At 39.7% G+C, this 15,436-nt stretch overlaps 2 protein-coding genes across 2 annotated transcripts in view; one reads left to right on the top strand and one right to left on the bottom strand.

The window, feature by feature from the left end:
* The window catches only part of SHC4 (SHC adaptor protein 4), a 124,706-nt gene that overhangs the window by 76,976 nt on the left and 32,294 nt on the right, over window positions 1-15,436 (top strand). Inside the window, exons 5-6 of the mRNA XM_057724513.1 lie at window positions 7,918-7,971; window positions 11,430-11,481. Of these exons, the coding sequence (XP_057580496.1) occupies window positions 7,918-7,971; window positions 11,430-11,481 (106 nt within the window). The remainder of the gene's footprint in view (window positions 1-7,917; window positions 7,972-11,429; window positions 11,482-15,436) is intronic.
* EID1 (EP300 interacting inhibitor of differentiation 1) lies at window positions 2,775-4,521 on the bottom strand. Its single transcript, XM_057724515.1, has one exon. It carries the CDS (start codon window positions 4,453-4,455, stop codon window positions 3,880-3,882), a length of 576 nt encoding a protein of 191 aa, XP_057580498.1. The 5' UTR covers window positions 4,456-4,521; the 3' UTR covers window positions 2,775-3,879.

The following is a 15,436-nucleotide window of genomic DNA, read 5'->3' as shown; positions in this document are numbered from 1 at the left end:
TTTCCAGGCCACTGCAGTTAGAATTGGTATTGCCACATGTCCCTAATCTTTCAGGCAAATAGGAGGGACAGTGGGTGTGGGTGGCTTCCACTACCAGTAGTTACAGCAAAGAGGTGCTTTGGGCAGTGGCTCAAGTATTTTCTGCACTGGTGACATGGAATGGGCTGTGTCCGGCCCACTGCTGGAGTGGGGACCAAAGGTAGGATTTCATTGATATCAGACCCAGAAGCTGATTTTTAAAAATGATTCTGAACTATTCTTCAGACCTTGGGAAAATGGCCACGGTGGGGTGGGGTTGGGGTGTAAAAAAGATGTGCCACTCTGGATGCTTAAACTCAAGAAGCTTTATACGATCCATCAAAAGGAGAGCTAAAATGTTCATGGGATAAAGGCAGCAAGACATGACCTTATGGATGTAGCATGGGAAAATGACATTAATTAAACTTTGCTTAAAGAAAACTATCCTTTGAAGTTCTAAGATAAATACAAATATCCCACCCCTCACCCCACACTTAACTTCTAAGATATACTTTGGACTGAAAATATAAACAGCTTCAAGTTTATAGATACATTCATAGAGGACAGAGCATTTATGGGTCAGATGGTTCACATTTATCTTCAGTCCCTGTGAACATCAAGAATGTAACCATTCACTCCCAGAAAATGTCTCATGGAACGTCAGAGGCAGAAAATAAGATTACGTTAAACATGCAAACACACAATGCTTGCAATTTTTAAAACTTACCATATTTGGGGATGGGAAAATACATTTTGGAAAAGCAAGTTATAGGGGTTTTTATATAGTTCTTGTTTTAAAAATTCAAGCAACAGGCTTCCTTGACGGATTTTAATAAGACCTTAAGCGAAAACGTCAGTCTGAGCAGCACCCACTCCCACTATCTCTTTACTCGTTTCTGTGCTCCCATCACTGACAACAGCTACTAAAACTGAGAATGGTAATAAAGAGATAAAGGAGGGCAGACAAAATGGGCAGAAAATGGAGATATCCTCTAGTCTCCAAGAGGAGGGGCAATTCAAATACCTACAGAGGACAGGCAGGTAACGCACACTGTCCAGGTTCATGAACACACAGCGGTGCCAGCACCGTGATGAATGATGAGTGCTACCTGGTCTCCACGTTGGGGAGGCAACCCTGGGGAACACGGCAGACAGAATGCTTTCCCTGTGTAAAGGCCAATCAGATGCTTCCCATGTGACTACAGATCAAGGGCTGCCGGATCTTCCACTTTTGGGGGGAAAGAAAAGATGGAAATCTGGGAGGTTTGCTGCTCTCTCTGGATTATGAGATGTTGGTCTTTAATTAAGAAATTAAAATTATAAGCATGAGCCAAACTAGATAGATATGTTCTTGAGGGGAGCCAATGTGGGACATCTGATCTAAGCAAACATTTAGAGTAACTATGGATAAACCTAGAAAGCTCTCCACAAATCACACTCATAAATTTAAGTTCTCTCTCCCCTTTCCACATCCCCTCCCTCTCCCCACATAAAGAATCAGGATTAGACTTTCCACAGAACTCCTTTCTTTAGTTTATCCATTTATATAGGTGTGTGTATATCTTCATTTAATCCCCACAATTTATAAGGTTCATCCAACTATCCTTATTTTCAGTTCAGGATCCTGAGGCAGAGAGATTAATCTCCTCAGTTACAGAGCTAATAAGCAGCAGAGCCCAGATTTGAATCAGGTAGGCTGGTTCCAGTTTGGGATTAACTGTAACATTTAAAAATGTTACCATTTCCTACCTTCAGTAAATATTAACAAGTATTAATTTCAGCGGTCTCTCAGGTTACTGCCTGTTTTTAAGACCAATTAACCAACCATCAGAGGAGTAAGTTAGTGTCCAGGTCTTTCTCCCTGAAATGAGCCTTCAAACCCAACAGGCAGTGGTTTTCTTTCCCCCTCCTCTTGCTCCCTACTCAATCTCTACGCAAAACAGAGTAACACTTCCTAGTTTACAGATGTTTTTCTAAACCTATTTCCTGTCATCTTTACCTGGAGGTAAATGCAACTAGTCAATTCATGTGTACAGCCACGCTTTTAATTCTTTGTCCAGAGTCCTGTTAATTCACATCACACAAGCAGCTATCTATCCACAGACTCATAACTGCATCTACAAGGTGTTTGAAAATGCAGCGAAAGAAGTGAGCCATGGAAGAGGCAGTAGGATTAGATGTTCAAGTGCCAACATTTAACCTCTTATCTAGTCTTTCCCCATTTATCGCTACTCTCCCCACCAAACTCATGTTTGAATTATGATTATCCTTACTTGTCAGTCCTATATTTTACAGAAAAGAACCCCTCTCCCTAAAAGGCAGGTTGACTGTAACATAAATAAGGCTCCGAGTTGTTCTGTTGTATTGGATGTGTCCTTTACTGCCATAATGGAGCAAAAACATCTGGTACCTTTTTACTGATCCTAAGACCTGCTGGTATACTCAGTTTTACTGGGCACAGCCTTCTGACTAATTATTCACACAGAACTTCAGCATCTTAATAACCACAGTAACATGCTTATTGATTTGGCAGGTTTTCCCAGGTTGGCAAACTCTCTTATAGGAATTTACTAAGTTTAATTTACACCAATTAATTTGTAATCTGGTATTTGAAGCTGAAGCACATTCCCTTACAGATAGTTGTTAAATTTAAATCATAAAGTGATTGTAGTTATGCAATAAAACCAGTATAACACAATAAAAACTAGTATTAGAGAAAGTATGCATGCAATACCATTAGCTAAACAAACAAAATACACAGAACAAGAAATTTTTATTATTCCGAATGCTGGTGCATAACCAATAACAAGCTTAATTAGAGGAGGAGACAGGGAAACTTCAGATACAGAGGTGGATTTCTGGCAGGTTTAAAATAAAACCTTTAAGGGTTGTTCATTAAGTCTCTTTTAGATGTAGGGCTTTCCTTTTACTTGACAATTTTCACTTAACAGTTCTTATATCATGAAGTTCAACCAGAGTCTTTTGCCTGTAAAGTTAAATGAAAAACAGAGAGCAAGTAAAACAGAAAATTTCTCCAGTACCTATGGATGATAGAAAGTTCTTTTGTACTTTCACATATATTTTAATGTCTAAATTTGAAACTTAATTATTAAGCATGTCTTAATTTTTGACTTCTAAAAATGTTCAAGACAATGAATTTTCCTGAATTAAAGATTACAGTAGCTTTAAAAATGATCAAGATACATGTATAAACAAAATCTCAGATGCTCTTGGAAACATTTTAAGATACAGCACACATGATACATATTTCTTTGGGGGCTTGATTATCCTTTTGGGGGACTGAAGAATACTCGATTTATTTTACCCTAAAAATTTAGCCTTACAGCTTGGGTAGATCACAAAGTGGAGTCTTCAAAGTTTTCTCAATATGCTTTCTGTCCAGATAACTCAAAAACATATCATGTCCTAAGCTGGATAAATCAGTTACTTTTTCGCATATAATTAATATCAGTGGGTTCTTGTACTGGCAGTCAGAATTGGTCATGACTTACTCTTGCAAAGCCATCCCTTACAGTGAAATGTGTATTAATTTCCTTCCCCAATGCAAGGAAATTGATATGGATAAGTAACAAAGTCAAAGCCGTAAGTGTTTCAGGACATTCTTGAAAACAGGTTTCAACAGTATTAAGATCCTTTTTCTTTAACAATTTTCTTCCTTTTTCATACCTGTGCAGTCACTACTTCATTCCATTCAGCAAAAAAAAAAAAAAAAAAAAAAAAAATCTTTATTTTTGAAGACCAAGTTTTTCATCGGCACGGAACTGTTTGGAATGAAACCAAGAGATAGTGGAATGCTGGGTCTCTCCTCAAGTACTTTCCTCCTCTCTTCACAGCACTTAGCTACTCCCTATCAATAATCTCATCACAGCCGAGTTCTTCGGTCAGACGATTGACAACCATAAGTGAAAAAAGCTCTTCGATAAAAGCCAACTGATCAAACGGGGTCTTCTCATAATGCATCTGAAACCCGCCATCCAGAGCTGCTTCTCTTGCTCTGGAGGTTCTCAAAAACATCTTGTTGGCTTCTTCAAGGGCCGCTGATACTCTGTAGCCTGCACCGCTCAGCTGCTCCTCTTCCGGGTAGTCGTAGTCGTCCTCCCAGTCATCGAATTCCTCGCCCTCATCCTCGCTCTCGAAATCAGGGCCCGCAATCTGGCCCGGCTGCGCCCCGGGGCTGGGTCGGCCAGCGAGGCCTCGTTGCCCCAGGGGCTCCGCCATTGGCTGGGCCGCCTCCTCCTCCATCGGGCCTTCTTCCTCCAGCTGTGCTGGGGCCCCGGCGCGGGAGGGGCGCAGGGATGGCTCCCGGCTCCCGCCGCCTACCTCCATCTGCGGAAGGTAACTCTCGCCAGGCATCACGTCCATCTGCAGGTCATTGCTTTCCTCATAGAGCTCGGACAGCTCGCTCATCTCAGACATGGCGCGAACGGCTCAACCTCCCCGCCAGGCGTTCTCGGCAAGATCCGAGCTACGCGGCCCTGCGGTTGTGCGCTTGCGCAAGAGCCGCGCGCTTGCGTGACCTCGTGCGTGTGCGCGACCCCGAGACCCCGCCTCCGGCTCCGCGAGCTGTTTGGGCGCTCGCAGCTCTCCCCGGCCACGTTCTCGGGGTCGGTGGTCTGTCTTCCGCGCATTTGACCGTCAGACCTAGATGCTGTACATGCAAGAGTATTGCTTGGCCTCCGCCTTACCTAACTGTTCTGCTGCTTATGGTTCCATAAACTTGAAAATACGTGGCTTCTGTCAGACCCCTTACTCCTCCGCCCTCATCGCCCCCCTCTTTTCTCTGCCGCCTCCTTCTGCTCCTCCTCTCTCCCCCATCCCCAGGCAGTCGCATCTGTTCCAGGGTTTTCACTGTCTTTATTTGTGCGCGAAAGACCGCTAAATCCGCACCTCCAAACTACACGATATTTTCAACCACAGATAATAAGAATTTATCCATCCATCTCCTGTTTTTCTCATTAAAAAAAAAAGTTGAATTCACAAATAAGCATATTATCAGTATTCTTTAAAAAAATAGAGAAGAAACGCATGGTCCCATTTCTTCTCGCAGGAGGTAAATTGACACCGTTACCCACTTGGTGTGTGTTCTTTAAATCCTTTTTCTTTGCATTTACGTGAATATGTCCTAGTGGAAGAAAAATTTATTTTTTTTTACATGTCTTACATAATTGTCTTCAACTTACAAAACAAGAAAACAAACAAAAAAATCCTCAGCAATGTCGTGAAGATTGGCTGTGTTAGTAGACATATTTTTTCATAGTATTCTATTTGTATAGCTATACTGTCGTTGACCTAACTATGCGCAAAGAACTTTATATTTTTTGATATTATAAACTATGGGTAAGTGAACATCTATATGTGCCAATATTTCTCTAGGAAAAAAACCTAGAAGTGGAAAGGTAGAATTGTGGGGTATGCATACTTTAGTTTTTCATAAATGTTAAATTGCTCTCAAAGTTGCCGTACAAATTTAAGCTCTAGCCAGCGGTGTTTGAAAATGCCCACACCTTTGCCAAACATGATTCTGTTGAACTTTAACAATTTTATCAATTTAATGGCATCTTGTTTTAATTTTTATAGCCTTGATTTCTTGGAGATTATCTTTCAATATGTTTATCCAACATTCGTATCAATATTACTTCTGAAAATTAAGTGGTCTTATTTTGGGTTTATTCTTTTTCTTATTGATGTAGGAATTTCTTATAAACTCTGTATATGAATATTTTGTTTCACGTTACAAGTATATGCTGCCTGTTGTTTCTTGTTTCTGGGGTCATTTCTTATACAAAAGTTTAAAAATGTGTTTTCATGTAATCAAATTTAAGGGTTTCTTTCCTGTCTTTTTCTTTCTAGTAAGATGGATTTACCTACCTCAAAGATCATAAGCATAATCTTTCATCTGTCTTCTAATGTTTGTATAGATCTTTTATGGATCAAACATTTATTTATAAAAAGCATGAGGACAGGATTAATTTATGTATTTTTTCATATATGTAGCCAATTCAGCCAACTCCACTAATTTAATCACTTGTCCATTTGTCTGCTGTTTGGTGCCACATCTATCATAGACTGAAAGACCACAGAAGTATCAGTCTGTTTTTAGACTTCATAGTCTGATGAATTTCTATAGTTTTATAATACGTCTTCATAATAAGGAAAATCTTGTCTCTTTGTTCTTTAAAAAATTGCCTTAGTTCTTCTTGCATGTTTATTCTTCCAATGTGAATTTTAGCAGTAGTTTGAAAGTTCCGTGAATGACATAGGTGGAATTTTTATTGGAATTGCATGGAATTTATAGATTAATTTGGGGAAGAATGACATTTTTACAGTATTGTTTTCTTATCCATAAAGGTGTTATATGTCTTTCTACTTGTTCAGGTCTTATTTATACCCTTCAGTGAAGTTTTCTGAAAACTCTTTATGTGATTCTTATTAGTTTTATACTTAGGTTCTCTTGTAAATTGTACTTTCCACCTCTCCCCCATACAGTGTCTCAAATTGGCTATTGCTGACATACAGAAATGACATTGATCTCTGTATATTGATTTTGTTGTTAGTAATCATTTTAAATTGAAATATAAGTATAGAAAACGTAAATATAGACTAGTGCACAAATCATAAGTGTATAGCTTGATTATCACAAAATGAACATATTTGTGTAACCGCTACCCACATCAAGGAACACCATTTGCAAGATCCCAGAAAACCACTTGCTTTCTCTTCTTTTGCCCCAAAGTCACCACTATCCTGACTTCAAACAGAATAAAATAATTTTGCCAGTTTTTGAACTTGATATAAATTCAACTATGCAGTATGCAATCTTTGTGACTGGCTTCTTTTGCCCAAGAGATGGATTGTTGCTATGTAGTAGTCCCTTGTTTGAATATCACAGTGATCATCATTGGGATTTTTTCCAGTTTGGGGTTGTTGTGAACAAGGCAGTGGTTATTTTTATCGAGAAGATCTTTTGGTGTACATATTCACACAGTTCTTTTGGATGTACATCTAAGAGTAGAATTGCTTGGTCATCTTATATAAGCAGCTTCAGAAGATTTTGTTAAGCAAATTTGAAGACAGGATTAGCCAACTGGTGCATAATTGTTTAATGAACCTTCAGAACAGTATGACAAATACATCTCTGCAAGTTGGTCATTATACTGTGGTTTCCAAATAAGCAAGCCTAGACTCTCAAGTAAAAGAGACAGTCTTCTTGGCTAACTAACGCACTGCACTTGGATAGTCTTACTTCATATTGCAAGTCTTAATGTTAGTGCCTCAGTAAGAATACTTTTGGTGGCAAATGACTGAAACTCAATTCAAACTAACATAAAAATAAAAAAATAGAAATAAATACATAAAAACATAAAGGGAATGAGGGAAATGTGTTGGTTGAGGTGATGAAACTAACATCACCCCTTGACTTTTTTACTGTTTTTAACTCTTGGCTTTGATTTTTCTCCAGAGGGAAAGCTTCATTTTCCAGCAGGCTTTTCCCACATGGCAGCAAAAGATGGCTCCTAGAAACTCTGGGTTTATACTGAGGTGTTAAATGGCAGGGAGAGATTCATTCTCTCATTATTCATCTCAGTTCCTCCCCAAAGATGTTGATTGACTTTGCTGTATCCAGAGGCATGGTGTTTTCTGATTGGCTAGGCCTGGATCATGTGTCCAGATGCAAGGAGGGGGAAGTGAGATGGGCATATCAAACCCATCTGAACCTCATGATCTAAATGAGATCATTACAGAATGTGGTTGGAGTGGTTTCCCAAGGGATGCTGAGCAGGCAAAACCAAAACAAATGTACATTACTGTTAGATGGTATGTAACTAGGTGTAATTCGTTTCTAGCATCATACATGTTTAATTTGTTTATGTTTTCCAGATTATTGCAAATCATCATATGCAATCTATTTCATTTGCTTCTGGAGGGGATCCAGTAAGTATGAATTCATAAAAGTTCTTTTTATAAGAGTTAAAAGAACTTCCATGTAAAGCATATTAGCCACTACCTGTCCTTTCCAAATATTTTAGTATAGTTTGTGAATAGCCGCATGTAGCAGGTAATGAGAAATTTGGTTTTGACAAAATACTTCCTGTCACTGATTTTTTTTAAGCATTTGGATTAGTAGGTGAACTAATAATACTCCATTGTGTTATTATCTGAGAAGCTTCTTGTAGATAATACTCAATTCATAAAAAACAAGTGTGTCATACCTGGGTTACCGGTCCTCCCTCAATTCTTTTCAATGTAGAGTTCCAGGAAGATCTACTAATCAGTTAGATTGGTGTAGGAGGGGAAGCCTGTTTGCCATTCTGGCTGTCAGCCAAGGCAACTAAGTCTAGTCCGAAATAGCAATCAGGTTTGCAGAAACCCATGGAGGGAACGCTGAACTGGGGAGAGAAAACTTACAGTTCTTCCCAACCAAGAGGCCACGTGGGGCTCATTTCCTGTGAATTGTGTGGGACTGAGTCGGTGCTCTCCCTTCAAGCCTTCTTTGCAGAGTGGAGGGTCGTTCCCTGACCTCCAACTGCATCAGCTATGGACCAGAGCAAAAGGAGAGGGGCATTGAAGCTAGGAAGCCTGTGACTGACCAAGAAATGGATCTGTTTAAACTGAGGGAGCAGGAGGAGGATTTTGCTTCTCTGTGACATTGTGACATTTTTCTTGTACCTTCAAAAATACAGTTGGCCCTTGAACAATGCTGGGATTAGGGGCCACGATCTTCCACCAAGTTGAAAATCTTTGTATAACTTATGGTAGGCCCTCCATATCCCCAGTTTCTGTATATCCGCCCTTCATCCAGCCTTGTAATCTGGCTTCAACACCAAGGGATGTGTTTGGTAGCAGAGAGGGTCGACTACCAGCCTGAAAATGCCCTGATCGTCTGTCACTTCTCTTCCTAACCCATTATAACTCAACCAGCCGTGAAGGAACTTGAATACTTTCCTTAAGCAGTTTAAAGTAATAGGTTCTATAAATAAGAGTAGTGTGATAAAGAATTGTTGCTGTTTGCCCTAAATTTTCCTTTTCAAGTTTCAACAGTTGCTGTCATTTTAGAATTGGTAGGAAAATCCTCATTTTACCCTAGGCATGCCTTGCATGGTGTCTGTTCTCCAGAATCCTAATTCTTTTTAGACTGTCTTTATGTGCCTTTAGTTCTTTATTTCTTTTGATCAACCAAAGCACCGTCCCTACAAAACAAACAGTAAAGAATTTGTAGCCACTGTGGGAAAGTTTATACCTACTGAATTGGGTGGCACCGCTGTGCTTTCTGCAGCCGGAGAGAAAACCTGTGGTTTTAAATAGAAAATTGGAGTGACCAGAAGGCTTGGCATTAGTGGTCCCCCAAGTGAAGTTCGGCCCTCAGGTCAGGGAGGCAGAATGGTGGAGTGCCAGGCTATGGAGTCAGGTAGACTTGACTTATTTAGACTCTAAGCTTCAGGGTCCTCACCTGTGAAATGGGGAATGATCACCCTTGCCGCAAGTGTTGTGAGAATTAAGTGGAATGGTGCATGTAAACTGCTAGCACAGTGCCTGGCACAGACTGAGAAGAGCTCACTGTCACCACTGCTGCTAACACGTCTGTATTTTCTTAGGACACTCACTGAGATAATTTACAGCGTCACAGCTAACTGGGTCCAAGGGGTAGGAAGCTCAAAGTCTCCGTGGCCAAATGTAGCACCCTTCTTTCTACCAGAGTCCCTCCAGAGTTTCAAAAATACTGGGTGTTCCTCCTCACCTCTCAACCTTGCTCACCCTCACTTTTACTCTCTTCTCAAAAACAGTTTACCTGTCTTCCATCAGCCCTGTAGACAGTTCTTGGTAATGCTTCTGTGTCCATATGAACTTTCTCCATCTCAAGAATGCATTATAAGTATGTCAAAATTAAATACATTTCTTATATTTCCCCCCACTATTTGTGTTTTACTTTTAACATTCTTTAAATTCTCCCAGATATTTACGTTATAGAGTTTTAGGACTTAAGAATGTTGGAGACTCTTTTGAAGATGGGGAAACTGACATCTGGAGAGATGCCACGACCTCTTTCCCATCAACTAATGTAGCAGACAACATTGCTAGCAGCATACCACCTCTTCAGCTTTAAAATGAGCAGCCAAGCCCCTGGCAACTGTGGCTTTGCTTCTAAATTACATAATGTGAAGCTTATAGATATGACCGTATTTATAAGATATTTCAAATCTTTTGTCTTTTTGCATAAGAGAGATTTACTTAGGTGTATGTTATTTTTTAGAATAACTGAGGACAAGTTACGCTGACCCTGAGATCCGTTTCCTGTATGATTCATTGTGGGTTATTAAGTGATTGTCCTTGAGGGTATTACAAACACAGGCTTTTATTTCCTGCCAGTTGATTGCATCTTCCCTCTAGAGAGTCGTACTTCTAATCTGCAAATGGTATTGTGTGTATTTCTTCCCTGAGAACTGAGATAACAAAAAGCATCTTTAGTTATTAAAGTCTTATTGTTCATCAGCATACTGTTTTCAATAAAAGTCAGAATTACCAAGCAGCTTTTTGTTTATTTGTTTTTCCAAAGCCACCATCTCTTTTTTTTAATGTACGTTTAAATGGTGCTATTATATCTTTTAAAGTTTTCTTACTTTTATACAACTTTAAAGTTAAATTTCATTTACAGTTATTACAAAATATTGGCTATCTTCCCCCATGTTATACAGTCCATCCTTGAGCCTGTCTCACACCCAGTAGTTTGTACCTCCCACTGCCCGACCCCTGTGTTGCCCGCCCCCACCTCCCCACAACCACTAGTTTGCAGCACATCTCTTTTTGCACTCCTTAGGTTTTTCGTGGGTTATCTTTTTCAAAAATGATCTCTGCTTTCCATATGTTGATCAAATAAATGCCTTGTATTTTTGCTCTATCATTCCTTAAGTTGCATTTCACACAAGCAAGCTAACAACCACAAAATCATGTCTGTTTAATCAACTTATTTTCTGATTTATGTGGTATCTGTTTGAACAACAGGGAAATCATGGTACCGCATCCTAGTTTATGACAACTTTGTGATTGCGTATTTCAACTTTCAACACAGGAGAATTATAGTCCATAACCATTTTTTAAGAATGTTTGTCCTAACGTATTCCCTGCCTGCATTCTCTTTTGTTCTTAGTGACATGGTCTGCTTCTAAATTTTTAATCTTCAGATTCTCTCCCCAATGGGCAGAGAATGTGGACTCCACAATTGCTAAATATATAGTGTGTATTTGTTTATGTTCCCTCCTAGGATGCTTTCCTTTGCTCTTTAAACAGAAACCTTAGTATCCGTCCTGGCCTGAGTATCATATCCTAAATATACTTTTATCTTTCAATAGTACAATCCATTCATTTTAAATGCAATCATTTTCCCTTTTTTATAGGATACTACAGACTATGTTGCCTACGTAGCTAAAGATCCAGTTAATCAACGAGGTATGGAAGTCAACTTCTAGATTTTCTTAAGAGCTGGTATATACCAACTTTAAAAAGTAACAAACAATTATTTTCAATATGCTATGAATATTGATCTAGTGATCTGGGATCACTAGAATGCTATATTGGGATCTGGAAATATTATGTGACTCTGAGTTTGAAATAAATAGCCCTGCTAGCAGGGCAAAGTAAAAAAAATATATAGGTGGGATTTAAATCCCAGTCATCTGAGTCATTTAAATCCCATAAAACCAAAAGGTTTATCACATATTCACATAAACAAAAGAGAAGCTGTTTTGGTTGTGATAGGGCTAGCTGTCACATCCCCAGTGGACAAATGAGTTAACACATAAGACCGAAACCAGTGAGGTCATTGGCCTGCAGTGGCCTTGGCAAGTGTGTGCGTGTGTGTGTGTGTTTATATATGTTGAGCCTGTGCACTTGTTGTTCAAGAGCCTGGCATGTCACTCTTAAGTGTCTGGCTTTTTCTCATCTTTTGGATCTCAGTTTAGATGTCTCTTCTTCAGAGAGTCCTTCTTTGACTGATATACTACCATCTCCAGTAGTATATGCCACCCTGCTGTGTCATAATACTTTATTTCTCATCTATTGATACTTATCCCACATGTTTGTTATTTTCTTTACTCACTCGTTTGTGTGTTTAGTGTCTGTCCTTTCTACTAAAAGCTCCTGGAGGGCAGGGACCTGTTTATCTTATTCACTGTTGTTTCCCAAGCGCTCATCATGCTGCCTTGCACATGGGTGATGCGCCATAACTATTTTTGTTGCATGACTGAATGAATGGAAGAGTGAGTTGATTAGTTGTCTCATCCCAAGATTTATTTAGCAAGGTTGTCTAAGAAACTCATCTCCAAGCCCCATTTTGGATCAAGGGCCTGAAATTAGGCCACTGGGCCTCTATAGACAGACATGATGAGTGTCTCTTCTCATCCCTAACTCTGGGACATTCACATTCCTCTTAGGGATGAGTGGTAGGTTGCTTCTCCTCCTTAACTAGACCCTATTAGTAGAGCAGCATCCTCTGTCACCCCAGGGCTGGAGTTTGCCCCCAAACATTTATTGAGTACACATGGAGGGGAATTTGGTAATTCAGAGAGCTATAAAGACATAGAGGCAGAAATGCACATGGTATACTGGGGAACAGGTGAATAAAATACACTTACTAGAATGCAGATTGTGTTTGGAAAGAAAAAAGTCTAAAGGGCATCTAGAGGGCAGGTAGGAGAGAGCTAATAAGTAGAGACTTAATCCTATGGGCAAATGGGTGGAGAAGGCTGTTTATAAAGCAGGGATTTAGGAAGGTTGATTTGGCAGCAGGATGCAGTAGATGGATTTGGGGGGAAGGAGGTCCATTTGGAAGCCATCGTGATTGTCAGAAATGATATTATGAGGACCAGCTGCTGGCACAGGTCCTGGCACAGAGTAGATGCTCAGGAAATGTGGACCAAGAGAACATGGCTCGATGAGATGGAAAGAAGGAACAGGTGACAAATACTGTGCAATGTTCCATAAAAATAGACTCTAAACTACATAATAAAGAATAGTTATTGCTCAAAGAGTAGGTAGGAGGGACAGGAACTAGTGAAGGGGGAATGGGGGAGTAGGAACAGACACAACAAAGGATACCAGAAGAGCAGCCTCTTTTAGTCAAGTCTGAGCTTCCCTAAAGAATAAAAGTATGCTATTTTGGGGAAGGTCTCTGAACAACAGAGCCCTTTCTCTCAGCCTGACAAGGACATGGTGAAAGGAAGAACAGCTAGATCAGGAAATCTAGATGTTTAGCAAGTTTGCCACCAGTCCCTGAGTATCTCAGGCATGTCATTGCTCTTCAGTAAACAGCAGGAGGCGTTCAAAGATGATACTCATTGTTGAGGCTTTTGGCCGAGCAGGATTCACATGCTTGCAAATCTCTGCGATTGCTTAAGAGAAGAGAGGCAGAGAAAATACCATACAACTCGTTTACTTTGAAATCGCCTGTTCTGGTGCCTGCGTAGTTCATCACAGCCACTCAGGTAGAAAGGGATCCATGGGGATTCCAGAATGGGGATTCTGCAGAGGCATTTATGGAAACTGTTGACTGAGCTCATGGGTGGGATTGGAGAGTTGAGAAGAGAATAGATCAGAAACAATTCAAATAGAGGTTTCAGTGTTTTCTTTTTTTAAAATTTATTTATTTTTGCACACGGGCTTTTCTCTAGTTGCAGTGAGTGGGGGCTACTCTGTTGTGGTGCGTGAGCTTCTCATTGTGGTGGCTTCTCTTGTTGCAGAGCACGGGCTCTAGGCTCATGGGCTTTAGTAGTTGTGGCATGCAGGCTCAGTAATTGTGGCTCACGGGCTCTAGAGCACAGGCTCAGTAATTGTGGCGCATGGGCTTAGTTGCTCTGCGGCATGTGGGATCTTTCTGGAGCAGGGCTCAAACCTGTGTCCCCTGCATTGACACGTGGATTCTTAACTACTGAGCCACCAGGGAAGTCCCTCAGTGTTTTCTTTTTTTAGTCCCCAGCCCGTGTATAGCAAGTAAGAAGGATGATGGAGTCAGACAGATTGGGTGGGAGTCATAATTCTTCCGCCATCTCACCATAGACCTCAGCCAAACTCTAAACTGCGCTGGAGGAAGAAGGGACAGTCTGGACAGAAATGTGAACTGATAGTACTTGGGAGCCATTTAGATATGAGCATTGATAAAGAAATAGAAATCAGATGTTCCTGAGGATTTAATGAGATATTGTATGCAATGAAAATATCTCAGTGCCTGGCTCATTGTAAGTATGCAATAAATGATAGCCATTATTATTATTTTCCTCAGTGATTTGAAGTGGTGTGCACCAAAGAAACAGGGAGTTTTACAAATAGGGAAAGCAATCCAATAGAGAAATAAGAACAATAAAAAAAAACTTATTTATTGCATGCTCATCACATGCTAGTCATTATTAAGAGTAGTTAGCCTTCATGGTCTAATTTTATCCTCACAACAATCCTATGAGGTAGGTATTAATGTTACTCCTTTTTTGTAGACGCAAACTCTGGAATTGGGAAAAGATGGGTTTTTACTAAGCTTACTGAGCCAGTAAGTACCTGGACCAACTCCAGGTCTGGAGCACACACTTACAAAGGAAGATTACAAAGCACCAAGAAACATTAAAAAAAAAAGAAAAACAACCAAAAAACAAACTTTAATCTTACTAGTAATCAAAGAAACAAATTATAGTTAGATATATTTTGTCTTTTGATAAAAGGTAAAATGTGATTTAGAGTAGTAGTAACTCTTAAACATTGCTGGTAGGAGTGTAGATCCAGATGTTTCAGAGAGCAAATTGACAGTTTGCATCAAAACTTTAAAAAATGTACACTCTTGAACCAGCAATTTCACTTCTAAGGAAATAAGACATGAACAAAAATTAAGCAATAAAGATCACGGTCATATGTTATTGATATAATAGGAAAAAGAAAATTCAGTATTCATAAATAGAAAATTATTTAAATGAATCCATAGACTTCTGCTGTGCAGCAGTTAATGTTACTGAGTGCGCAAAACAGATTATGGAACAGTGTGTATGGTATGATCCCAGGTAATTTTTTGGAAAAAGGTTAGACACATGCCAAAATTATAGTATGTAGTTATTCCTGGATAGTGAGACTTCTGTAATTTTTATTTCTTGGAATCTTTCTGTTTTCTAAAACTCCTATAATGAATATTTATTACATTTTTAAAAGGAAAATAATGTTCTAAATCCTTGAATAAATACAAAAAATAGTGAAACCAGAAAGACAGTGTTATAAAATTACCTGGTGAGTTTGGTTCCTCCAGGGGAAAATGTTCAGTGGAGAGGAGAAGCCCGGAGGTTGTGGGGCCTGGGGAGAGAAAGGCCTTCAAGTGTAGGTTTGGAAAAGCTGTAGCTTCTTAGCCCTAAGGGTGAGCTACATCACTGAAGGA

Source organism: Hippopotamus amphibius, chromosome 2 (assembly GCF_030028045.1).
Source record: "Hippopotamus amphibius kiboko isolate mHipAmp2 chromosome 2, mHipAmp2.hap2, whole genome shotgun sequence".
Classification (NCBI taxonomy): Eukaryota; Metazoa; Chordata; class Mammalia; order Artiodactyla; family Hippopotamidae; genus Hippopotamus; species Hippopotamus amphibius.
The sequence above is the reverse complement of the archived record's forward strand: the minus strand, read 5'-3'. Positions and strand labels throughout refer to the sequence as shown.

Coding starts and splice junctions, on each gene's coding strand:
- EID1 (XM_057724515.1), bottom strand. CDS start 4,455: ATGTCTGAGATGAGCGAGCTGTCCGAGCTCTATGAGGAAAGCAATGAC.